General features: G+C 54.3%; 1 protein-coding gene across 4 annotated transcripts in view; it reads right to left on the bottom strand.

The window, feature by feature from the left end:
* Positions 1-27,094, bottom strand: part of EEFSEC (eukaryotic elongation factor, selenocysteine-tRNA specific) — a 254,818-nt gene that overhangs the window by 46,147 nt on the left and 181,577 nt on the right. For 3 of the 4 annotated variants that reach the window (XM_078074398.1, XM_036078494.2, XM_036078495.2), the window contains 2 exons: positions 25,089-25,745; positions 8,294-8,450 (listed from right to left, as the gene is read on the bottom strand). In XM_078074398.1, coding sequence (XP_077930524.1) covers positions 8,294-8,450; positions 25,089-25,745 — 814 coding nt within the window. The remainder of the gene's footprint in view (positions 1-8,293; positions 8,451-25,088; positions 25,746-27,094) is intronic. The other variant, XM_036078496.2, reaches the window with a different exon arrangement.

Below are 27,094 nucleotides of genomic sequence, written 5' to 3'. Positions count from 1 at the left end.
ATTAAGTGTCTGCCTTCAGCTCAGGTCATGATCCCAGAGTCCTGGGATCGAGCCCCGCTTCGGGCTCTCTGCTCAGCGGAAAGCCTGCTTCTCCCTCTCCCACTCCCCCTGCTTGTGTTCCCTCTCTCGCTGTGTCTCTCCCTGTCAAATAAATAAATAAAATCTAAAAAAAAAAAAGCGATCTTTGGCAATGGAAATCTGATGTTACGCCCCACCACAGGCTCTCCAACAACTCCTCTCTGCATTAGGGTAGAGATGAACAGCCTCCTGGGGTTCACCAGACCCCACATGGTGGCCCCTGCCCGCCCACGTCCCCATCCCCCATCGCCCTCCAGTTTCCTGGGCCCAGTTATCCCTGAAGATGCCGATCTCTTCTGCCTCAGAGCTCTGCTCAGGCCCTTCCTTGCCTGGGACACTGCCCCTACTCTGCTTGAAGGGCTCCTACTCATCCTCCAGGGCCCTGTACCCTGCCGCTGCCACAGGAAGCCTTCCTAACCCCAGACTTAGTCAGTCTTGCTCTATACTCTCACAGCACCACACCCCTTCCCTGCACAGCTTGGTGAGGGCTGCCAAGTTACAAATGCTTGGGAGACGCATTCATCTTCCCAATGCGATGGGCTGAATTGTGTCCCCCCAGATTCACACACTGAGGTCCTAACCCCATGCACCTCGGGATGTGACTGTATTTGGAGACAGGGCCTTTAAAGGGGTGATTAAGGTAAAACGAGGTCATAATGGTGTGCCCTAATCCAATCTGACCAGTGTCCTTATAAGAAAAAGGAATTAGGACAGAGATATGCAGAGACACGCAGCCATGTGAAGAGACAGGGAGAAGACAGCCATCTGCAAGCCAAGGAGCGGGGCCGCTAAAGAAACCAGCCCTGCTGACACCTTGATCCTGGACTTCCAGCCTCCAGAACAGAGACGATAGCATCCCTGCTTTCAGCCACCTAGGCTGTGGTTACTTGTTACAGCAGCACAGGGATGACACATAAGAGGGGCTCAAACACTCATTGCTGACTAGATGAATGACCGACTGAGAACTCCCAGAGCGGGTCCGTGTCTTCTTGGAGCCTGTGTGCCCAGAGCCCAGCACTGCTGCTGAGGCAGAGGAGGTGAGAGTAGAGAACCAGACGGAGGTGGAGTGCGCTCGTGCCAGGCGACTGCACATCCCGGCCAGTCGGCCGTCTCTGAGCTCGGACGGGGAGCTGCGCCGTGGTTCGGGGTGTGCCGTGGCCACTGCTGCGCTCCGCCCCAGTCCTCCTCCTCCTGCCGTGCGACCTTAGGCAAGCTGCGTGGGCTCCGTACTGGTTTGGGCCCCTCTTCGGTGAAATGAGGGTGCTGCTGGGAGGATGGAGTGGTCTGGTGACGTGGGGGCGCGCTCCCTGGTACAGAGCGAGGGCTCCGGAGTGGCCACTGTCTGTGCCACTGGCATCATCACCCTCACCGTGGGTCCTGCCTGCTGCCTTCCTGGATGGCTGCTGTCCCTGCTGCGGGTCCTCAGGCTGCAGACCCCCAGGCAGCCCCACTCCCTCTGGCTGCCGGCCCATCCAGCTTCAGCCAACATCCCCGGACAGCTCCTAGAAGCCACGTGTCTCGTGTTTCACCAATCACCTGCTCAGGCCCAGGGGGACACCTGGGACTCTGTGTTCAATTGGAAGGGAAATGTATAATCCTTGCTTTTGACCAAATGCAAAGTGCCTTCCAGGGTCAATAAATGGGAGGGGTCCTGGTAGCCGAGCCAAACTCAGCTTGAAAGATGGTAACTCCGCCTGCTCTGCCGTGGGGGCAGGGCCCTCGGTGGGCATGTGGGACCCCAGGTAAGGGCAGGTGCCTCGTGGGTGAAAACAACACACAACCCCAGCTACCATTCACAAAGCCCTTGTCACAGGTCAGATACTGCGGGCAGGGCTTAGCGATCTAATCCCTACCCCCTGCTTGGAATCAGAATTATTCCTTGGTGTTAACACCGAGGGGCTGAAGCTCCAGGTGGGCATGGCCTGCCACAATCAAAAGGGGCTGCCTGTCTCTGCAGGCCATGCCCTGTGCTGTGTCAAGGGACCCTCCAAGGAACTGGGCCTGTAGCACTTACAGCCCTGGTCTGGTCCACCTACCCTCCTAGGCCGACCTGGGTGCCGAGAGCCGGTGAGGCAGAAGAGGTGGTGCTGCCCCGCTGGGTGCTCAGGCTAAGATGGAGCACTGCACGACTCTCCTTCTCCAGCCAACGTTCAGGACCTCCCTCCCCTCTGCCACATTCCAGGCCTTGCACAAGGCCGGGCACCTGAACGGCCTGATAAACAGCTGACGAGAGACAGATGAACAGAGGTGCGGGGCTGCCCCCGGAGTCTTGGGACACAAAGGGGAGGCTGTTTCAGCACACGGGTGCTAGGGCGGTCTGCCTGAACTGAGTCCTGGGAAAGAGCTTCTGAGAAAAGAGCCAGCTGGTAGGGCCTCTGCACCCCTTGTTCCTGGTAGCCACTGTGCATTTCCCTGGGGACTTAAGAGGGCTCTTACTAGTTGTATAGCTGTGATCAAGGGGCCTCAGTTTCCCCATCTGCAGAATGGGTTAGAGCCGGATTAAATGGACAGGCTCCATCCTTTCAGCCCTGGCCTCCTCCTGCACCAGTGCCCTGGACAGTGCCAGAGAGGAGCACCAAGTGGTGGTCTGGAGTCAGGTGTCCCTCCACAGAGGAGGGGCTCTGGTTTGGGTCTGTGGAGTGGTCTGGGCAGTGAGGGAGGAATGAGGCCCTGGGAGGTGAGGTGAGCACTCCCACAGCCATGGTAGAGGCGTAGAAAATGAAGCCCAGAGCAGGCAGCCAGGGGCCGGGGCCTGCACTCCCCATCCATGGCTTCTCCTACTGGCCACAGGATTCTAGAGAACACACATCTGATCTCAGCTCTCTCCATATACCTGCTTCTCCTCTTCCCTCCCAATCCCTGCTTGGACAGCAACTCCTTGGGGAAGTTTGCCCTTTCTCTCCCTCAGGATGGCCACTCTCCCCACTCCGTTCCTGGCCCTGTACTCCTATGGACGCCCGCCATGCTGACTGCAAACTGTTGGTCTGTGCCTTCGTGTCTCCCACGGGGATGTGCCTTGGGGCAGGACTCGGTCAAATGGTCTCTGCGTCCGCAGCCCTGAGCCTCCACTGGAGTTTGCAGAGCTGGACGGACTGGCACCCTCCCCCTTCAAGTTCTCTTTAAAGAACTAGAACCCCCAAAGCCACGTCATGAGGAGATGGCTGTGCTGAGGGGGTCTGATGACGCTGGTACCTTCCTCCTTTGGAGGTGTTTCTGGGGAGGCCCACAGCACACCAGGCACCAGGCTCCTTGGCCCCCACAGGCCTGGGTTCACTCATTTGTTCATTCCAGTCCAGCCTATTCCACTGAATAGACTTCATTTATTCATGCGTGCAAGCAGCATTTCTTATTCCATGGAAAGCCAACCCCCTTGGCTTGGATTGGGATGGTACACCGAAGCCCTGAACACCTGGAGGTGGTTGCAGGGGGCAGAAGCTAAAGCCATGGTGGCTTAGGGAGCCTCCTCAGAACACCGATCAGAGGTGAGCAGGCCGTGGTTCTCCAGATGTGCCACTCTGCCACGGGGCCACACGGCAGCCTCCCCATCGCATCTCTCAGGCCCTCTGCTCGAGGCCCCGCCGAGCAGAATGGCTACAACAGTTCCCTTCTCCCACACAGCCTGAGGGACAGAGCTGCACGTTCTCACCTCCCCACCAGCCCCGTGAGGAGCCAGAGCTCAGAGAGAGTCGTGGGCAGAGTGGTCGGCAGCGGGGTAATCTGGGTTCAATCCTACTCTGAGGCTTCCTGCTATGTAACACCGGGCAAGTTCATTGCTTATCCTCCAGGCCTCGGGGTCCTCATCTGTCAAATGGCGATACTCCAACGCCATGGGTGCCAACCTTCCTGCGGGCTTCCCGGGGGCCCCCTCAGGCAGCTGTCCTGGCTCCTGAGTGATGCTCCTCCTGAAGAGCAGTAAGCAGAAGTTCCTTCTGGTTTCTTACCGCGAGTACAACTCCACACATTTCTTTCTTTTCTTTTCTCATCTGCCTAGAGTCCATTTAGTTGTGATTAGTAAAAGTTGAAAGGGTCTTAAAAGATCACCAAAATTTGAGGATCCTAAGTGCCAGTTAGTGGGGCCCGAGACCTCTGCTTCCAGGTTTGACTGAGAGCCTGGCTGCCTCGCAGCAAGGTCAGTTTCTTGACACGTATGAGAAGTGTGGGTCTTGGCAGGCGGGACAGGCCCATGGAGAGGACGAGGTCCTTGCTGTGGCCACCAGTGGCTGTGGTTCTCAATAACACCAGCTCTGGCTTTTCCAAAGTGAGAGTCTGCTCGGAGCTCTGTGACATGGTCAGTTTCACTTGGGAGTCGTGTGGTCACCTGACTCGAGGCGGTGATGCATGTTAACCAGTGGTACTTGGGGCCTAGGGTTTTCCAGTGACCAGGCCGTCAGCTGCATGCGCACTGCAGGCCATCCCCACCTGTTCTACTAGCACAGACTACGTACAATCCTCCCCCAACTGGCAGGTCCAGGAGCACCTTGTGGGAGACGAGCCACTCAAAGAGCTTGCCACGTCCTACCAAGGTACACATATCAACCTACTGGGTAACTTTAGGTTTCTGAGGCATTGTTTTGGAAGACAAAATGCATGCATATGCTCACATTCTCCCCTAGAGTCAGTAAGAGGTGGCTCGTAGCTGTTAGGAGGGACAAGTGTCTTCCTCCCCTTGACTCTTCTCTGGCAGGAAGTCATCAAGGAGCTCATTTCCCTTGCAGAGTGGGGTGTGTGGGGCTGGTGGCAGCTGGTTCTGGGATGCTGGTGTGGAGTGGAGGGCGGCACAGGAAGAGCAGGGTGAGCAGTGGCAGCCCAGGCCAGGCCACCCCGCACAGGGGGGTCTCCACCCACACGTGGACCCCAAGAGCCCGGCTCCCCGAAGCCCTGACCCCTCTCTTGGGGCTGGCAGGGCAGGAAGGGACAGGCTGGCCACCCAGACAGACCATGAGTCAGGCGCTCAGCCCTGCTGCTCCCTAGGCCCACCTGGAGATGAAGGCCACCGGACCTGGCTCCACAATGTAGCGCCTGGCACCTGGGAAGCAGAGACACTATGCCATGGGCTGGATCTTCAGGAGGAGCCTCAACTCTTCCTGCGAAGTCTTCTACCTACTCCTTCTCTGTAGCAGTGCAACCCAGTGGGTTCCTAGCTCATCTTGTAGGGCCTCTCAGCCTCCCAGGACTTACAAACAGAGGCCACTTTCTTGAAGGGAGTAGCTATGTAAATGTGGGGCTTCCCAATCTTGAGGGCCCCCCAAGACTTTCTGGGTCAGCTCCTTGGGTGTCAGGTGGGGCTATCCCTCTAGCCCCTCTGATTTTGGAGACTATCTTCTGGGGGAAGCCATGGGCTTAGTGTCAGGACTCCTGTCTCAGAGGCCAGCATCTATGGCTCCATAAAACACTGTTTCCATTTTACGGTTCACCTTTGACTCATGAACCTGAGGAGTAAGTGTTGGTCCTGAAATTCAAGTAGGAGTTACAAGTCGCCATGGGCCAAACCCAGCCCAAAGGTATGTTTTGTTTAGTTTGGACAGTTTTATATTTTTAATCAGGAAGTTTTACATAAAAATGAAATCAGATAAAATTAGATTCCTTGGCCTACAGCAAGAGACCTGAGTAGCAGGCCACCATGGTCCCCACCACTCCCTATTGCCTGCCACCTGGTCTCTTCAACACCTGCTAGGCCCTGTTGGCATCTGGCCTTGTCATGGAAGTGAGAGGCCCCAGGGAGCACCCGGGCTGGGGGTCAGGGGCAGATGGGAGGACATCTAGATGATCTTTAGACTGCCTCGCCCACTGTGTTGCCCTGCAGAGCTAGCACCAAGGCCCATAGGCCGCATTTGACCCAGCTCCACCCACAGTCTGGGGGCTTGGACAGCTCTCCCCTGAACCGCTCCTGCTCTGGGAGCCTTAGATGGGACCAAAGCCCTGGGCCTCCGCACCCCAGTACTTGCAGCTCGCAGCCAGCAACGCTCCTCCTCCTCCACCTGGCACTGGGTGTCTCAGGTTCACTGAAGAGTCTTTCACAATTAATGCACTTCAAAAAGGTTAAAAGTAATTCTTTATGGGAGGAATCGGCAGGAAAAGACAAGCAGGAGGGGGGTGAGGAGTGGGGTGGGTGGGATGAAGGAATCTGACCAGTTATATTTAATAAAAAGCTTAAAAGCCACAAACAGGAAGCAGACCTATTAAAAAGGCAACACTGACCTAACAAAGGAATGTGAACTTGAGTTGACTGAAGCAGCGGCACTGTGTCTCCCTCCCTGTACTCCCACCCCAGCACCCAGGGCCCCCAAACAAGCCTCCTCTTGTACTCCGGCCTGTTCTGGGAACACCCCAACTCTGAGCTTGCCTCAGGCTAAAGGAAGGGGAGCTGAGGGAATGTCGGCATGACTCTACACACCCCCAAAAAGGAAACAGATGGTGCTGTCTTTCCCTTGTCTGAACCAGCAGGCCCCCACAGCTGGGGGAGGGATGAGTGTTCCAGGGTGCAGCCCCCCAACTCCAGGCAGCTCCCCTCTGCCCTCCCAGTGCCCTGTACCCCTCCTTCCAGTAAGCCCCCACAGGTACAGGCCCAGGGCCCTGGGAACAGAGGTCTGGACCTTGGCCTGCCTGGCTCATGCCTTGTGTATGCTCCTTGGAACCCAGAGCAGGGCACTGTGGACCCCGGTTTGGCTGAGGTAATGACCAGAGCAGTGGAGAGGACAGGACAGGAGCCTGAAGCCTGGTATCATGGCTAGAGGCTCCTATCGGTGGGCCACTTTGCCTGCCCCAAGGGAGTATCTCCAACTGCGACAGAGCTGAACTCCACCCTGACAGAGACCTTGGGGTACAAACAGTGGTTCTGAGGGCCACAGGGAAGCAGGCCTCTGATGCCTGCTGCCCTTCCTCACGAGAGGGCAAATGCCACACATGACGCTCTGGGCTTGCGGAAGGACTCAGGAGGCAAGGCCCCTCAGCCAGGCTCTCAGGAGAGCAGAGGGTACTGACTTCACTCGGTGAGCTGCCAGGGAGCTGGCATTCCTGTTTCCTTGCTTGGCCAGGGCACTACGCTACCTGGAGATTTCACTCAAGAAGCTACACACCAATAGCACGTTGCTGACCGGATCTGAACCTCCCCATGGCTTTCCAACCCTCACAAGAATAAAACCCAGAGTCCTGCAGATAGGCAAAGTACAGCCACAGGCTGATATGAAATCAGGCTTTCTCTGTAACATCCTTCAACTCTGCTGCATGTTTGGGAACTGGCCTAACACAATGCTGGCGAAGAAAAGTGGCATCCCACATGCCTCCCAGTTCGTGCCGAACAACCACTCCTCTAATGCACACCAAAACTCACCCTTACCCCAGGGCCTTTGCGCTTGTCCCCTCTCTCCACAGAGTGTTCCTTCCCTTGGTGTCAGTGGGGCTCCCTCCTTCCCTTTGGTCAGGGCCCTACTCAACTGTTACCTCCTCAGAGAGGTCCTCCCTGATCGCCCCTGTCCAGAGGTACACACACAGTGCTTCTCACCCTCTCCCTGCTTTATTTTTCTGCGACGTACAGTAGATACTCACCGAATGTGTTCCCACCTGTCCCCTCCCACGACTACGGCAGCCTGCCTGGTGTGTGGCAGGACCTCTAGAAGATGGGTGTGGGGTAAGTGCAGGAGTGATGGAAGGGAGGGCCAAACTAAAGAGATCCAAGGGCTCTATTCCCAAGAGCAAAGGCACACCTTTGACCCCACCATGGATAAGTCCCAACTCAGATCCCTCAGAGGCTCAGCACCTATTGTTCTCCACCGGGCAAAAAAGTAGGTGGCAACTCATATTCTGGGAAACCGTACTGACTACTGGGGCAGTATGCCAGGCCCCTGGCGGTCTCTCTCACCAACTCTTCCTCCAAAGCACCTCCCAGATCAGGATTGCTTTTGCACTTCACAGACAAGCCAGGTAATTCACCCAAGGTCACCCCTGTATGGTTTACTGTGGAGCAGGAGCTCAGACTCACACCTTGACCCTGGCTCAGACCAGAGGCTGACTGTACACCAGCCCCCCCAGGACCCACCCTGGCTCTCCAGCCACAAGCCCGTGGGACAGGAAGCCATGACGTTGAGAGGGCTGGGCCTGGTGCATCAGCTCAGGCAGGCTGAGCATCCTGAGCCAAGGGGCACTGTCCATGCACTGTCTCCACCATCTCTCCATGCCTGCACAGTACCTGCCAGTGGGAGGAAGTGACTGCACTCACCAGGGATGTGGATCTTGAACTTGCCACTCTGGCCGAAGGCGCTGTCGATGACCCCCAGCTCCCCAGTGGATAGGTACACCTTGAGGCCCACAAAGAGCTGGATGTTGGTCTCCTTTTTGAACAGGGAGCGGCCAATCACGCTGTGGTCATCCATCACCTGTCCCCACACACCCAGCCCCAGAGAGAGCATCAGTGTGTGCTAGAGGAGGCCAGGCCTGCTGCCGCTACCCCCCGCCCCCCGCCCCCACCTGGTGATCTGCCCATCTCACTGACAATGGAATGCACTGGGGCCATGTGGTGGCCAGCCCTCATCACCATCACCACTGACCTCCAGTGAGCCCCGGCTGCTGCCAGGCCGCCTGCGAGAACTTTATGGGGGTCACACTTAGCACCACAGCAGCAATGGGAGGGAGGCACTCTTTCCTCACTTTACAGACGCAAACTGGTGACACAGCAGAGTTAGGCCATCTGTCCAAGGTCACAGAGCTCCCAGGGCAGAGGGAGCGCAGAAGCCACAATCGCCCTGCCTGCACCTGCCTCTGCGTGGCCACTGCACCCTGTCTGTCCTTGAGCACTTGTCTAATGATGGCTAGCAGCACTCTCCTCAGGAAAGCTTGCATGGACACCCCAGGTCGAGAAGATGACATCCACTCCCGATCCTGCAGCAAGGCTTTCTAGAACTCGCCTTGCCCTCTCTGCTTCTCCCTCCCATAAGGAGTGTCTGAGAACGCAGTCTCTGCTGCTCCAGCACTCTCTGCACATATGCATTTCAGCCAAGGCTTTCCTCACTCTGTCAGAGCCCCTTCCTAGCCTGGCCCACATCTACTCCACAGCCCCGCTGCCCCCTCTGCATGACGCCCTCCTGCCCCCATCCTGGCAGAAGCCCCAGCTCCCGTGGCTCCCTGCTGGCCATGGCCAGGCCCTCTACTGCTGAACCTGTGCCCCTCGCCTCTTTGTGGAGGCTCAGGTTGACAGAAGGGAGATACGTGTGTGTGAAAAAGCCAACCTGGTACAGCCCTGATTTCAGTACGAGCTATGTTCACCTTGAACCTCTCCCCAGGGACTGACCATGAGAAGGCTGAAGAGCCATCTCCCCTCAGGGAAGGTGGCATGGCCTGAAGCTCCCCAGCCCCCCAGGTGGCCTCCCCTGCCCTGCCCGGCTCCTTTCCAGGGCCGGTGCCAGGAAGGGGCCAGGCGTCTGTGTAAAAGAGAGAGAAAGGGTGTGTGTGTGTGTGATATGAAAGACTAGACCCTCTCCCAGATGACCTCAGAAAGGCTAACACAGAGCTTCAGCCTGAGAGTTGCTGCTACTGTGGGGCAGGACCCATGCCCCACCTGGCATCTGGCAAGCCTTCCCCTGCTCTCCAGGCCCCGCGCACAGGGTTGAGTGTGAGCAGGCGCCAGCCCGGGCAGCACCGTGGAGGCCGGAAGTGCCACCAGCGGTGGCACCTGCGGCCTCCACGTGCTCTCCTCCTGAGGCTGAGGCTCACGGGGGACCCCCGTGGGCTGGGCTGTCCTCAACCTCAGAAACATCTCACTTCTGCCCAAGACGCCAAGATTGGGCCAAGGGCCCCAGATGGATTGTTTTGAAAGGTAGAAACTGTCCCATTTACCCTAAAACCCTTTTAGAAAAACATATCCTATTCTATTTGATTCATAGTGCCAGATAAAAGGTACTCGCATTCCTCCTCTCCCCAGTGATGGATGAATTGGATACAAACAACGATAAGAATAATCATTTCCACTTGCATAGCCCTTTATAATTCACAAATCTCATTCCCACACATGAACTTCTCCTCGTCCTTCAGGACTCGGCTCCAGCAGAGCTCCCCTGTGGGCTGGCTTACCATGGGCTCTGCCTCATCTGTGGGTGCTGCTGGGTGAAATGAATGGAGCGGCTCCTCTGACCTGCAGGACACGGAGAGCGAGGGCGAGCAGATGTCACCAGCCTCAAATGCTTTCCCGGGCTTCCCGGCTCCCAGAAGTCCTGTCTCCACACCCACCAGAGTGGCCTGCATGTGGAGCTCCGTTCCCAGCCTGGCCGGAGCCCGGGAGGCAGGGCTGCCTCTCACATTCAGCAGCCTAGCCCGGTACAGTAGGGGCCCAGGCTGTTTAGCTGAACTGACCCGATGGCTCTGGATCAGCCCTTCCAGAGGTGCTCTGTGCCACTTCCTGTCCCAAGCTCAGCCTGTGCTGCAGAGGCCACCTGTCCTTAGGAGAAAGAGACTGCCTCAGGGCACCTCAGCCTATGACAGAGTCATTTAGCGGGGCCCCACTGAGCCCTCGAGCACCCCTGTGTGCAAGGGGTTTTCATTCCTACTTCAGGGCGGTTAGAGGGGAGATCTGAGGCAAGTGCTTGTCGCCAGAGTCAGCGGCACAGTAGAAGCTCAAACCCAAGCATGGCGAGCTTCTGCAGAGCCTATGCTCCAGCATTCAAGCAGAGAAAGACTGCAATGACCACACCCCTCACCCCAAGCTGGAGAAGCAGGCGGGTCTGGTGCTGCCGGGAAGCCCTGGGGCACTCTGGGCAGGACGGGTGGGTCCCAGGCCTTTGCTGGCCTGTGAGACAGAGCCAGCTGAGACAGAAGACCTGTCCCCAGCATCATGGCTGGCTGAGAAATGATAAAGCACAGTCCTTGCACCAGGAGCTTACAACCTACCTAGAGAACCATCTTATAAAAGGCACCACAGGGACCCAATGGGCAATCCAGGCAGAAAATTCACCCCAAATTCATAATGTCCTTCCTTTCTCCCTACAAATACTTATCGAGAGCCTACCACGTGCCTGGTGTGTCACTGAGGACAAATCAAAGCTTCTGCCTCAAGCGGCTCATGCATATCCTTGTGGGAGGTAATTACATTCTGCCTTTAGACTGCTCACTGCAGACAGGGCGTCCCCATCTCTGGGCAGGCCCTTGGTGCCCAGCAAGGGCCCCAGTCAAGGCCTTCGTGCCTGTGGCCCCCTGCACCCCAGCCCTTGCTCCTCTGCACACCCTGGTCCTGTCTCTGTCTTCAGAGCACAGATCATCCCTGATATTACGCCACCGTTTTATCTGTTACTTGTTTACTCCTCCCAAGCAGGACCCAGGTCCGAGAAAGCAGAAACATGGCTCTCTTCTCCACAGCTGCATTTCCTGCACGTAAACACCACTTACCATATGTGCGCTCCTTGAATGCCTAAGTCAAAGTGGAACATGTACATAACTGATTGTTGGTACATCTGCAATGCTCAGTCCTGCTTGTGGTCTTTCATCTTTTAACACTTCATTGAGGCATAACTGATATATAACAGCATGTACATATTTTAGGTAAAACTTGAGAATTTGAGATATACATAGATACCCATGAAACCATTACCATCAAGCTAGTGAATATAATGAACATGTCTATCATCCCCCCACCCTCTTCCCAACTCTGTACCCACCCCAGACCCCTGGCAGTCCTCCCAGGCTCAGCTTGGACAAGCCTTCCTTCAGACAGCCTCCCCACGTGGCAGGCACCTCCTGTCCCAAGGCCTGGCCGCTGTCTCATCACAGGCAGTTGGCCTGTCTGTGTCCCTCACCAGACAGACTGGGAGTTCTCTCTCACATGGCCCTGACCCACGAAAGGTCCCAGTAAATATGCACATGATACGCAGGTGGGGAGGGAGACAGAAGGTGACTCTTGGCTCCTTGGGGGCAAAAGAAAATCACTCAAGTGGACTCGTGGTTGGTGGTACATTTCATTCGAGAGGGAGCCAACAGCCTCACCTTGAGCCTAGTTCCCCTGCCCGCCCCAGAGCTGGTCATCCCTGACCCTGGAGCACAGCAGCCCATCTCTTGGCCTTCCAGCAGGCCTGGCGGCTGGGTTTCACCGTGACCAGGGCCACGGGGTGGCTGGCAGGCATGCTACCTATTAGCAAGAAGGCATTTCACAAGACTTTCTACTGCATCTTCTCCCCTGCCTCCCCCTTTCTTTTGGTTATAGAATATTAACTTAAAAAGTGAAATGCCACAGACACGGTGGAGGATCCATCTTCTCCCCCAAGCCAAGGACTTGCAATGGGGGCAGACTAATTTTATTAACTTCAGGGGAACTTCAAAAAGCTTCAGGGCTTTCAAGGCAGACTGCAACGACCCCAAAGTTGGTTTAAGTGCTACATAAACAAAAGCCTAGGGCTGGGGAAGTGGAGGGCTCCCAGCACTTCTTGTTTATGTTCTCATCTGACCAGGCGGGCCAGCGTGCAGGCTGGCGGGCCCTGTAATCCTGCTGGTGTGTGGTGCCGGTCAGTTCACTGACCTACATTACCACAATATTTTTTTAAGCATCCGGGATAAGGTGAGGAGCGAATGGGCTTTTTCTGACCCTCTGAGGAGGGGCCCAAGGGGGCTCCCTCTTGCTTGCTGCTTTGTGGTCTCCCTGGGGCTGGAGTGGCAGTTTAGAAAGGATTCAAGTTCAAAGGGAGTGCCTGTGTCACTCCTGTTCTCTTGTTTTATGGCTTGGCCAGAGGGCCTAACAGCACTGATTAGGTGTAACGTCCCCTCCTGCTAACTTCTGTGTCTTCAATTCCACTTGCAGGGTCAGGCAATGTGGGTGAGAAGGCCAGCCTTCAGCACACTGCCAGGAACCCAGTGTGGTCTCGGGAATGCTGGTACCCCCAACCCCTGCCCGCTGATGGTCTGCGCAGTTATTTCCAGCAGCCTGGGTGGATCCTTCCAGGAGCCAGAAGATGGCCTAGATGGGCATTATGGACACGAGCCGCCAGGGCAGGGAGAGAAGCTGGCAGCAAACTCCTCCTCCCTCAGACTATCCAGCCCTCTGCACCTCCTCTCCCATCCCACCCTCAGCAGATGAGAGCCACAAATTGTCCTCGGCCATGCTCCATGAGAGGCACCTCCACACCATTAGTGAATCTTCAGAAAAGCCCTATAGGGATTCAGCAAAATGAAATGACTTGCTCAAAGTCACACGTTCCAGCTTACCCTGCATTTGCCCCCATGGCATGAGAGCAGAGGAGATAGAGGTTTGGTGGCAGTGAATGAGCCCAGCCAGGGCATTGCCCACCCTCTGGGCTCCCCTGAGCCAAGCCATGACTGGCTAGACCCAAACTTGCTTGCAAATCCAGCCCTATCCCTGCCAGTCCCAGCTCCCGAAAACCCCAAGCCACTGGAGAAGCCAACTGCAGAGAGGGAAGACAGATGGAGCCCGCCACTCCATGCAGGAACTGAGGTGCGTGCAGCCCAAGCACCTACCAAAGGAAGACCTGCTAGCCCAGTGGATGCGATGCACTGGGAGGGAGGGCTGCCTTTGTGGCTGTGAAGTGTTTCTGGTCTGCTCTGGGGCCACCCAGGGTGGAGGCTGCCAGGCCCAGAATGCACTGAAGGCCAGTGAGGCAAGCTGCTGACACCCCCCGCCCCAGGCCTCCCCAGTTTCCTCATCCACAAAATGAGGCTGGAAAGAGGGTAATCTTTCCTCTACCTATGGTTATGGGGCCAAGAGGCAAGTTACCCTTCTGGTGAATTCCAGTACAGGCGGGGGGATGTGGGCACACTGCAAACAAGAGAAGACAGAGAAAGAGGGCTAAGGGGATGGGGACCAGGTGTGAGGGACGATGGAAAGAGAGGAGGTGTTTAGCCAGAAGCAGCAGCTAAGAACAGACTTGAATGCTGTTGTCCAACATGGCTCTTAAGGTTTCACACAGAAGGGCCAATTCCAGAGGGAATGCTAATCTCCTGCTTGTGCAGTGGGCCGGAGCCTGGGCTCTGGAGCCAGCCTACTTGGGCTCAAAGCCCTGGTCTTGTGGTCTTGGAGACTCTGGCCCATGGCCTCACCCCTGTGGACCTTAGTCCCCCATCCACAAAATGAGTTAAGAGAGTTACGGCAGGTTCACACCGAGCTGTCGTCAGCCTGGCCTCTGCTGCCCCACACGCCCTGGGCAGGGTGTCTTCCTCCCTCAGGACCCACCCCGCGGCACCACACACAGGAAGGCAGGTGGGGGCGTGCAGGGGGCAGGCTGCCCAGCCCCACTGGCTGCCACATGCAGAAGTGAGCAGACACTGCCGACAGACCATAGCACTCTTCCACAGCCCCCTGTGGGCCGCAGAGCCCCCCGGCAGAGGGCTGCACTGGGAACGGGCAGGAACAAAGCCTATGTGGGCCACCAGCTGTAGCTTGTCTGCATGGGCTGCCCCAATTGGAAGAGGGGTGGCCCTGGAAGGCAAGAGTTGGCCTAAGTGCATTTCTGCATCCCCAGAACATGAGCCCTCCAGATATTACTGGGGGTGGGGTGCAAAGAGGGGACTCACAAATGTCTGCTGCAAGAAACCTCATTAAAAGTCTGGCTACAGAGAGGGATGGTAGCTCTTCCTGCTGGAGGCAGTGAGGCCAGCATTTCTGGGGAGCTTCTGGAAGACTGGGGGTCACCATTTGTCCTGGGTGTTAGAGGGCAGGGGGCTGGAGGAAATGCATTTTCTCGGCCCTATCCATCTCTAGAACATGTGTGCATGCCCAATGGTTGGGCTTGTCTCCAAATTATAGACTCTTCCAGCTAAAGGAGAGAGACCTCAGAGATCAGACACCAGCACATCCAACGAGGAAAAACCTTCAGAGAACAGTTGGAGGCTTTTCATTTTGAAATCAATCATTGTGACGTCAAACCAAAGGCAATGCATGTGGGACTTGCTCAGTGGGCCTTGCTCCTCGAGAACAATGCTGAACCTGGGCCAGCGCAGTTACAACAATAGCTCTAAGTGGGGACTTTCACTGTTTGCATGAATACTTCGCTTCATTTATGAGCCTTCAGTCACTGGAGGGTGAGTTCCCAAAGAGCAGTCACTGGTTGCGGATGGAAGCCCAGGCCCTCGCTTACACGCCGGGCAAGTCCCTACTGTCCCCAGCCTCTGAGTGGGAACCTGGCTGCCAGTGCACATAATTATGTCATTACATGTGTGTGTCTCTCTCGGGGCCTGGCTCCCATGATGAGGCTTGGGAACTGCCCAAGTTCTGAAGCGACTATTCTAATTCAAATTGGAGAAGTGGCACCAAGGAAAGAAGGACGGCCAGTGTGCAGTGGAGCCCCGAGTCACTCCCTCCAGTGGCTGTGAGGAGGACTAAAGCATGAGGCAGGGCTGGGAAGGTTTGAGTCTGGACTGCCTCTTCCAGCAATACGACCTTGGGCAAGGGACTTCCCTGACCCTCAGTTTCTTCCTCTGAAAATCTGTTCTGGGGTTAGGGGTGTTGGTGTTGGCAAGAACAACTAAGACATACTCAGAAACCTCACGATGGAGAGTTAGTTATCTAAGCGAAGAGAAGCAAGGACGCGGACCCCTAACTCTGCACAGACTATGCGCCGGCGGCTGCTCTCTGGACTCTGGTTCTCTCCCTCGTACTCTCCAGCCCACAGTGAGGGCCTCGCTGAGGACAGCAGCCAGGGAAGGGACCTGCGAGGGAAGAACTCAGAAGTTGCCTGGAGCACCAAGGTAATCCAACAAGGCAGAAGGGGGTAATTCTCCCAGAGCACTTGACGGCCACCAGGATTGACAACTTCACCAAGAGTCCCTGCGATGCTGCTGTTCTGGTATCACCATCCTTATGTGGCAGAAGAAACATCTCACCCAGAGGATGCCTTTTCTTCCCCGCCAGTACAGGGCCATGGCAGGGAGAGGGGGGCCCTGGAGCGGCCTGCGAGGTAGGGCGGCTCCTCCACCAGCCACAGTGGGACCGTGGGTAGGCCACATCACTTCTCCGAGCCTCAGTGACCTCTCCGGTGAAAACAAGGGTGAACGTATCCACCTCCAGGGTTGCTGTGAGGAGAGGCAAGAGTTCTGTGAAAGATTGCTGTGAGTGACAGCCAACTTCACTGCAATCCTGTAGTGCCAACCCACGCAAGGAAAGCAGCTTTCATCTCTTTGGTCAAGCGGGTTGCAGAGGCCCAGTGAGGAGGCCTAGGGCAGGCCAGGCTCTGGGCATCACAGAAGGCACTGACCCAAGGAGGCATCCGCCCGCCTCTGTCCCACCTCTCAGGCCACTGGGCTGGCTTCCTCAGTCCCAGTGGTGGGCAGGCCCCTCACTCGTCTGTAGCAAGCTGCGCCTCCCAGTTCCCCCCACGCATCCCCCAGCCTCCCTCCCTGGTTCTGTCCTCCACCACCCAGGCATCATCGCAGGTGAAGCTGTCTGTCTGGAGCTCATCAGGAGGTGCCAAGGCACAGGTCACAAAGGCAGCTGTAGTTTCACGGAGGAAAAAGGGGATGACCATTTTACCGAGCACTTGCTTCATGCCAGACCACATCCTCGGCCCTCAGCACACGTGATCTCATCAATTCCCCACCACCGCTCCTTCACAGAAGAAACACGTTCTGGGGGTGGGGAGGGGGTGTTAGGGAGACAGTGACTTGCCTACGGCCAAGCTGAGCCGGTCCAAGGCCAGCTCTTTCCACCATGTCAAGCTGCCTTGACCCTGTGTCCGTATTTGAGCAAAAAAGGAATCTTCAAAAGGAGGCTCACAGGCGCTTCAGCAGCTGAGCAAGACTCTCCACTCTCAGACGCTGACCTTGGAAGCGAGGAGAGGGGCCGAGGGCTTGGGCCCGGGCCAGAGCACTAGGTTAGCCATCTGATCTCCCTCAGCTTCGGGGCACCTCTGTTTTCTCCAGTGGCCTGGGAACTGACACAGCCTTCGGCCTGCTGGACAAGGGCCCGGGGCAGCAAGGGTTAGCAAAGTGGCCCAAGGGGCCAGGCGGATGGCAGCACGGCTTCCTCCAAGGGCGGGGGTCTGCCAGATGGCCCCTGCTCGGGAAGGACTACAGGGAGCCTGAGCCGGACTGCACCCTGGCCAGAACGCTCTCCAGTGCCCTGGGTGCATTTAACAAGCCATCAGCAGTGGAGCCAGGCGAGCCAAGAGCAGGGAGGCAGCACCACTTTAGACTTCAAAGCCAGCCAGCGCTGCTGGTGGCGTCTGCGTGTTTACACTTGGTTGGGCTGATGCCGCAGGCTCCTGGGCCCAGCCCTAAGGCCTTCCCCATCCGGCGCCAGCCTGCCAGAGCCAGGATGGTCGGCTTGCCTGGCCTGATCCCACCACAGGAGAGGCGCGGGTGCCAGCATCTTGCCACCACCCCGGCTGGACCCAGGCATCTGTGCCCTCAGGAAAGGCCAAGTAAATAGCAATGAGGAGAGCCACTGCTTAACAATGGCCTACTGTGCCAGGTACAGCACTCAGCGTTTATACGTACTCATGTACCTCCTTACACTGGTCCATGGAGTAGGGAGTATAACCCCTGTTTCTCCAGTAAGGACACAGAGGTGAAGAGACGCCCCCAAAGTCTCACACCTGTGCAGGGGGCCATCCAGCATTCAGGCTGGAGCCTGAATTCCTTGAGCCTTCAAGGCCTCGGCCTGCAGACCCTGCCATACTTGGTCCTCTCCTCTCCTTTTCTCCAGCCTGGTCGCAAAGAGGCATCCCCTTGGTCCTGCGTGCCTGCCTCCCTGGCCTGCCACACCCTGAGACCCAACTTCACAATTAGTGGCAGGCCAGCCGTGGTAGCTGAGGTGTGAGTATTGTCTTTAACTTGGCCGTGAGATGGGCCCAAAGGGATTTTTGAATAAAGAGCTGGCAGGACCACCTCTGTTTAGGAGAAAATGATATGGGTGGAGCTGTGTAAGCTACCGAGGCAGGGAGGGAGGCAAGGAGGGCCCCGGGGTGTGGTAGCAGTCTGAGGTGTGAAGTGGACCACGGCAGGGCATGCAGTGCAGAGCACTCTGTGTCCTCGGCACGGAGCCCTTGGAGGCCCCACCTTTTCCCAAGCAATTGTTTCAAATGAGGAAGCAGGGCCCCAGAGAGTAAGTGGCTTCAGTCAGGCCAGACCACTCGACTCAACCTGGGGTACCCAGGCTCAGAGTGAGACTTGGGAATGCAGGCTAGGTAAGAGGGGAGAAGGTTGGGGACCTTGAGTGGACACCCACTCTGTAGGCTGCCCCGGCTGACCCTACTCAAAGGATTTCTCCAGCACAATCTGAATGAAGCCCCAGCCTCCCCCAGCCCCAAACCTGCATCATTGGCCCTGCTGGTAGCTTTGGTAGTCGGCCCACCTACACCTTGCAACTCCCTTCCCATCCTCCAGCTGCTGGGCGCCCTGGGCTGAGAGCCCTTTTCCAAACGCCCAGGGCCAGACCTCTGGGCCTCTGCAGAAACAGTGCCTGGCCCTGGGACCCCCACATCCTGTCAGTCTGGCCAGTCACAAGGCATAGCTAAAAGGTCACCAGCTCTTTGTACTTTTCCCTCATCAGACCACCTCCTCCCACCTCAGCAGAGTCCTTGCTCCTCTCCTGCTCCCCGCGGCCCCTCTGTATGCCCTCTGACTAGGCACGTGTCTGTCCTCATAGGAAGGCCACGTTTCCTGTGACACTCGGCCCGGTCCACTTAGAGAAGAGCAGCTGGTGTGACTCTGCACGTGGCTACGATGCAGGGACCTCTGGAGCATGGCCTCACAGCTCCACTCCAGCTGAGAAACACTCTCCAGCCCCTCTTCACTTTTACCAGATCTTTGCACACCTGCAAAGAAAGATCCTTTCACACCTGCAAAGAAAGATCCTTTACCTAACTGTTTTCTTTAAATACTTATGCTTAAAGGGAAACTTCACATGGTACCCTAGAGAGAAAACAAGAGTCGCCATAAACAGGAACCTGATGGTAAAGTAAATACAATTAAAAAAACGGATCCTAGTCACAGACTGTTGCCACTGGAAAGATCTATCTTGGCCCTATTTTCTGCCTGTTCAAAAAGCAGATTAGCACGGAACAGAGGAGTGTTCAAGTCACCTTCAAGGGAATCTAAGACTTTCTTTGTGATGTAAACAAGGGACAAAAAAAAAACTGAAAAAAGAGAAAAAGTTATTAATAAGGGGTTCTACATTATATAACAGTATGAGAAAAAGTCTTAGCCAAATGAACAGCAACTTACTGCTTGCAAATTTCCAAGTTGCAAACACATGAAAGAATGAAAAAATGCGCACGCGTACACACACACACACACACGACATCTATCTATGTATCTATATCCATTCTTCATTTCTAATTTTAATGGTTCATGTTATCTACTTTTAAAAGTCTACTAGGGTTTTCTCTGTGGCCACAGGTACAACCAGAATCTAAGTCCCACAAGGACAGGGATTTTGTTTCTCTTATTCATTGTTATATCCCCAGCCCTGAAAACAGCACACAGGTATTCTACAAATATTTTTCGAATGACTATTGCTGAATGTCCAGTTTTGTAAATGTTCCACGGAAAAAAAGGAGAAAGTGTATTTTCTCTATTTCTATCTAGAAATCAAGCGTAGCAATTGTGTTATGCCTTGGTGTCCTTATCTGTTGTTTAGTGGGCCTCTCCAATTCCAGAATCTGCATTCTAAAGTGCCCCACTATAATTATGACTCCATTTTTTACCAAGTTCTCTTTGGATTTCTAACAGATTTTGTTTTTATATGTTTGGTAGGTACAAGTTCGTAACCATGCCTCTTATCATTACATGATGTCTCTCTTTATCTTGGTGAGTATTTTTGTCTTAAATTCTAGCTTGTTTCAAATTAACTTGTCTGAAATTACCACCCATACTTTTTGTTCAGTCACCTGACATTTCTCTGTCTATCCTTTTATTCCTAACCTTCGTTTACCACTGTGTGTTTCCTATAAATGGCATATAACTGGATTTTGTGTTTTAATCCAATCTATCAATCTATGTATTACATAAGAGAATTTGGCCATTCACGTTTAGTATAATGACTGATACTCTTGTTCCTTCTGTTTTTGTCATTATTTATGACCAATGTTTTTATTTCCCTCATTTTTGTTGGTTTAATCAAATTAATTCCAGTTTTTCCTTTGTGTGTGTGGAAGTGCTACACTTTCCATTTCCATTCATAGTTTCTTTCCCTTTCTTTGTGTTTATAATCTGACACATATTTCTATATTTTTACCTGAAAACAGGATACTAAGCATCTCCCTCACCACCACAGGCTCTAATTCCCTTTCCCAAGCCCTCTCCCTAGAAAGACTAGCCCTTAGAACACCTTCACTTCTCTTCCTCTCTCCCTCAGGTGAGACTTCTGGAGCATTTCTATTAACCTGAGCTCCCTTCCCAGGACCTAATTCCTGAGGAATGCAGACAGAGTTGAGTACTTGTGGTTGTAGGTGGTGATTAGACTTTTCCTTGCAGGATGCTCAATCTGTTTCAAGACTCCTATTTACCATTTAGATCAGGGGTGGACACAGTATAGCTAGAGGCCGAAATTCTGCCCAGCATCTGTTTTTGTACGGCCTTCAAGCTAAGAATGGTTCTTCTATTTTCCAATGGACTGAAAAACATCGAAAGAAGAATATTTCATGATGTATGAAAACTATGAGAAATTCAAATTTCAGTGTCCATCGATAAAGTCTTACTGGCACCCCACCACACCTTCTCGCTTCTACCTTGTCTACGGCTGCTTTTGTGCCCCAGTGTCAGAGTTGAGCAGTTGTGACAGAGACCTAGGAGGTACTGGGTACCATAACTCTGGGACGACTCCATAGCATCTCACCCAGCCATATGTTTTATTTATTCATTTTTATTACCAGTGCATAGGCACCATGTCAAAACAGGAAAAGTGGACTTCGAATGTCACACTTTTAATGCTCAGTGAGGTGTGGATTATTGTTTTATCGAATTACATGGCAAAGCTCTGTGTTCGTTATTGGCTGTATTAATAAAATACAACATACACTGACATCACAATATTCCCAGCTCACAGAAAAAAAATGAGACAATTTCAAGCAGTACATCTCATCACAGCAGAATTTCTTCACAAAACAAAATAAAGAGAGAGAGAGAGAGAGAGAGAGAGAGAATAGGCTACAATCAAAGTAAGTTTGCAAGTGGTTCATTTGTTAGCCAAGCAAGGAAAGCCATTCACTGGTGGTAAGTTAATTAAATAGTGTTTGATTGCAGCAGCTAAAAAAAGTATCTAGAGAAAACAAGCTTGTTAAAGATGATTAGATTTGGGGCAAGGCCAATTGCTTGGATGTGGCCCATGGGCCACAGACACTGTAAGTGACACCAATGAGTGAAGCTACATCTGTAGGGGAGTCTGACCCATTCTCCAGTGTCAGTAAGTGAAGCAGAGCAAAGAAGTAAGAGAAAACCCAGGAAGGGCTAAGAGCTGGCCTCCTTATGTGCCATGCACTGTCCTCAGCATTTTGTATTTATTTCACTGTTACGTTCTTTCTAGAACTTACTACTACCTGAAAGCATCTAAGGTACTGTTCCTTGTCAGCCTCCCCCATGAGAACAAGAACTCTGTCTGCCTTGCTATATCCCCAGCACACACAGGAGCTAAGTAAACATCTGGATATATGAATGAATAATGTCTTTTAGGCAATGGGCTCAGAAGGACTATATGCCTTAAGTCTGTCCAGATGGAAAGTGTCCATTCAACACATATCCATATAGGGCTGGGCCTTCCTTGTTTATAAATGGAGGATGTCTTAGAGGCCCAAGCTGAGCTCCCACCCCTTGGCGCAGCACTGTGAAATTCCCTGGATCTGCCCACATTTCCACACTAGGAGGTGGTCAGGCTGGGACTGAAGCCCAGGCCTGCACGTTTGACCAGTCTGCCACATGGCAAAGACTGTGGCCAACCAAGTGATCTGAAAATCTCTGTGTACTCTGGGTCCTGCTCAAGGCAAATGGGGCTGCCCGTTGGAGTAAGTCTGGCCTTCTACTCGTGAGCTGTACTAGGAAATCTCCTTCCTGCTTCCCCTGAGTTAGACTCAACTCTTACATATGAAGCCACTTCACCGGTGAGGTGGAGACTGTTTGTTCCTCAAATGAATGAGGCTGTTGAAATAAAATGGCTCCCCAAGGCATACAGTTGTTACATGGCACAGCTAAGGGTTTGAGCCCAGTCTATGTGATCCCAAGTTCAATGCTTATCAACCTGACTAGGAAGAAAAGTCTCCTGCCAAGGATACTCCAGCTTCTTGAGAGCATGCCAGCCTCTCAACTCACTGGGCAAGAATCTACCAGACATGCTGGAAAGATACCGGCTCAGAGGCCAGTCAGTGCTGGGTTCAAATCCTGACTTGACCATCTTGTGACCTCGGGTAGGTTGCTTCACATCTCTTGAGCTGGTTTCCAGTGTGGCTCCCTTTGCAGAGGGGTGCTGATGGCCCGAGTTCAGAGTAGGAATAAAACTAGCTTTTTTTTTTGAGTAATTTTGTGTTGTTTGAATTATTTTGTACCACGCACATATATTACTTTTCCCAAATATTTACATATAATTTTAGGAGGAAGAAAGTGATCTATTTAATAATTTCAAAAAAAGTACATAGGAGAAGTAATAACCTCCTCAGTGAATTGTCACAAGGATTCACAACACCGTATGCAGCTGGTACTGGCACACAGCAGGTGCTGAGTGAACAGAGTAGGGATGGGGTGCGGGGGGCAGGGGGCACGTGCATTCCCGCCCCTGGGCCCAGAAGGGGAGCTGTGGCACAGGACAGGTGTCCACTCAGCTAGGGCCTTAAGCGGCTGGTGGGGGACCCTAGGTACCGTGCCCTTTCCTTCCTTACAGGATCCCAGTGTCAGGACCCGCCCCCCACACCTCCACAGCCCTGTCTGAAGCAGTCCCTGGTTGAAGGGAGCCTTTCTGCTCAGGACGTCTAGGTGGGATCTGTCGACTGCAAGTCTGGGGCTCTTGTGCCTCCACTTCTGGCCTCCCTGGACTGAGGAGGAAAGGGCCGGTGGCCCCAGGGATGCCCTAGATGGGTGGTACGGTTTGCGTCAGCACATCTCCTTGGCTCCCCCCACTGCCCTTAGGAGGCAAGAGGCATTCGATAGTATGTTTACTTGCTCCTCACAAACCCACACTCCTCATTCTTGAAGGAAGTAACTGCTGCTCCACCACCAACAGGCCTGTGTGGGGCAATTAGACCTGTGAACTCATCAAGTGGGACATTACTCCATGACAGATATTTCACCAGAGAATAATTATGCTTCATAATACTGCTAATAAATCAAGCGAGACAAACGAGTGACGTGCACTTTATCACCTTCGTCTTCAATCAGCATCTCAGGGCTGGCCCCCGGCTGATGGAGCCTTTGAGTGGCCCCCATGATCGGCCCATGAGTCCTCCTGGCAGCCCTGGGAGTTTAGGCTGCTGCTCTGCAGAGGAGGAAGCCAACATTCACAGAGGGACAGACAGCAAACAGCAGCGGGGCGGGGGCGGGGGGGGGGACAGACATGGCTCCAGTTCCAGGACTCCAGCCGCAGCGCAGGGTGACCAAACCTGTCCAGCTGAGCGGGCAGGGTTGGCCTCAAAGTGGAAGGCCTGAGATTACAGAGCTGAGGATCCTGAGTTTCGGATGGACTGTGAGGGGGTAAGTAAGAAACTTCTACTGATTCCCCCTCAGAGGGCAGGTCTAGATACAGTCAGGAGAGGAAGGGAATCGGGCCTGAGCACCAGGAAGAATCCTGAGACAAGGAGGAGAGTGGGAGTTCCTGCAGTGACAGAGTTCCAGAGAAGAAACATGGGGATCTGAGAGAGGGGAAGGAGACAGGGTGGGCGGTGGCAGTGGAAACCCCGACCCTGGCTGGTACCCAAGGCCCTGACACTTTCTCCTGAGTGCCTGCTCGGTAAGGGTCAGACCCCATGCTGGAGCCTATGCTGACTTGGGCAGGGTGCTGCACCGGGAGGGGTAACCCTCATCCTGCTATCTAAGGAACAGAACCGCAGTCCTGCTGAGGGCCTCAGGGCAGACCCCACTGGAACCTGAGCTTCCCAACACTGAGGTCTTAGCACAGCCATGCTCACCCGACTCAGAGACGAGTCCCAAGACCACTCACAGCCACCCCTGCCCTGCAGGGGCCCATATCAGGGAGTGAGGTTTGGACAGACGTTTGGACATTCTCCACCCATCTCTTCAAGGCCCAGGAGGCAGGTTCCCACTGAGACCTATAGTGATAAGACAAAGGGAGGGGGGGCACCTGACAGAAGGTAATCCCAGGACTTCAGGACCCCTTTAGGCTCTAGGCTACCGCAACTGCCCGCTCTCATGAAAGGCCTGTGAACCAGACTGGCTCACCCATGTCTAAAGACCTGCATCTGGTGATGATGCCAGGCACCCGAGGAAGCCAGCAGCCTGGCCCCTCCCACTGTGTCACCTTCCTGTACCTTCCCACCTCTTGCCCTCTGGCACCCTGCCACCATCACTCCCCACTTCCCCCACCCCACAGGCTGAGGACACGCTTGGCCAGGCCTGCCCTGCATTGACCAGCTATGCTCCCTCTGTCGATATGACTGGCATATCTGTTGATATGACCCAGCAGCCACCCTGCCTAATGGAGGCTCAGCCCCCACTGAGGCCATGAGAGCGAGGGCCTGCTCATCAGGCTGTGAGGCGCAAGGCCCGGCCTCTTATCTGAAGCTCATGGAGGCCACTGATACTGCTGGCTTCTGGCCCAGGTGAAATGCTGCTGTCTGAAACCAGTTTGTGTGAGGGACCAGGGCTGCTCTGCCCTACACAGGCCACCTCCACCACCAGAGTAGAGGGCAGGGATGGGAGCAGGTGCAGTGGGGCTCCCCTGCCTTGGTTCAGGCCCCGCTCTGTGACTGAGGGCTAGCAGAACTCAGGCCACTCAGCCACTCTGGGCCTCAGTTTCCTTGTTTTAAAATGTCAGAAGTTGGGACCAGAAGCCTCTGAGGTCTTCCTGGTTCTCATCACAGACCCCAACTGTGTCCATCCCGGCTACCAGAGCCCGACAAGGAAGGATGATGGGTGGAGGGACTGCTTACCCGTTCTACAAGGCCATGTTTGTGCTTGAGCTTATACACTTTCAGCCTGGGCAAGAAGCTCTCAGCATAGTCCTTGTCCTCCAGCCCATGGAGCAGGACACCATGGAAGGCCAGTCGGCACATGTTGGCATGAATGTCCGCATCTAGCCTGGAGCCAATCACCAGGCACAGCCGAGGGCAGGTGACAGGCTTCTCAAATTCCACGAGGGCCCACTGCTGCCGAGGGCAGCGGCCTTCTGTAGCCTGGCCCGTCTTCTTGTTAGCCTCATCACCGTCTGTCGCCACTGGTGCCAAATCCTTATCTAGGTGCTGCTCCTGGAAGAGGTATTCTCGAGAGAAGTCGAAGGAGTCCAGCACAGGCTCATGGTCAAAGCTATCGGGGGCAGGGCTGAAGAACATCAACCGGCCCATGACTGTCTCATGGCCCACCGTGATGTGGAACTTGGCTTTGGTCTGCAGGGGCCCCCGGAAATACGGGATCTTCTCCACAGAGATGATGGCTGCGTGGACAGTGTGCAGGGACTCAGGGGCACACACCAGGCCACGCTCCAGTAGCTTGGGGTCAAACTGGGTGACGCAGATGCCCAGTCGGTCTCCCTGCATGGCTGAGGTGACAGGCATGTGAAACATCTGCATGGACTTCACCTTCTTCACCACCTGGTGGGTAGCAAAAGAGAAAGCTCATGAAACGAAGAGCCTTGAGGCTGGGGGGAGGGGCTCCAGCTGGAGAAGTCCCTATCCCAGTACTGCCAACACTCACTTGGCCCCTGGCAAGGCAGCCCAGAGGAGCTCTGGGGCGCTCAGACTCCCCTTGGCCAGAGTTAAGCTCCACCCTGCAAACACGAGGCCCACAGGGCACCCTGGTCCAGGATGTGGGCGGTGGTCACGGCAGCCAAATCCTGAGCTACCTTAGCTCCCTCCATCCTAGTCGCTACTCCACCCCAGACTCCATTCCAGCACTTTCTTGCCTTGAGCCCTCTGTAGAGGCTTGTCACCATACGCAAGATGGCTCCCCAGGTCCTCAGACTGCCAAGCTATGGCCATCTGTCCTTGAAAGCCCAGGCCAAACCCCACTGCTCCAGAAAGTCTACCCTGACCCCCAGTGGGCAGGATCTGTCCCTCTCTCTTTGGTGCTACCCCAGCCCCTCTGAGTCATACACAGCCTGCTCTGCTGTCACTGCCTATTCTGCACCAATCTGCCTGCTAGCCTGTGGGCTTGGGCTTCTCCAGGGCAGGTCACACTGAGGGACTACAGTGTGCCAGGGACTGTTCTGGGGGTAGGAATAGAGTGAGAAACGGCAACAAAACTACAAACACATTAACATTAACTAAGTTTGTACTGATAGAATTAATATGTAAGACTTTGTGTATAAATACATAACATGATAATCATATACATTATTATATATAAAGTACTATATTACATATAATATGTATACCGTATATAACATATAGAGAAGGCCTAGGGTGTAGGGGGAGGTCTGGCTTTTTAGAGCGGTGGTCAGGGAAGGCTTCTCTCGAGGTGATGACTCAGCTAAGACCTAATTTTAAGAAGTTATGTGAAGGTCCAGAAAAAGATAGTTCTGAACAGGGGAGCTAATGAATGTATAGGCCGAGGATGGAGGCTCCGTGGGTCTGAGAAATAAACAAAGAGGCCGGAGGGCTGCAGCAGGGAGGGCAGGGAGGAGAGGGCAGGCCGGAAGTCGCAGAGGAGTTTAGGCAAAGGAGTAACCGGATCTTATCTCTGTTTGGAAACCACCACACCAACTACTACACCAGGCAGATTTCTGTACCCACAGTTTGTAAATCAGGAACAGACATAGGAAAGGCTCTAATAAACGTTCACAAAATCAATGAACATTCCTACTAAGATCCACTGTCGGAGAGGAGATGAGATCACGCTTAGCGCAGCAAAGAAATGGGTAATGTATTTCAGAAAACCTCATCAAAATTTGTTAAGTTAAAGACACTTTGGCCTTCAGGTTGCAAGCATCCCCATCTGCAAA

The sequence above is a fragment of the Halichoerus grypus genome, chromosome 1 (genome assembly GCF_964656455.1).
Source record: "Halichoerus grypus chromosome 1, mHalGry1.hap1.1, whole genome shotgun sequence".
In the NCBI taxonomy this organism is placed as follows: domain Eukaryota; kingdom Metazoa; phylum Chordata; class Mammalia; order Carnivora; family Phocidae; genus Halichoerus; species Halichoerus grypus.
Note: the sequence above shows the minus strand (reverse complement) of the source record. Positions and strands in the feature narration are given on the sequence as shown.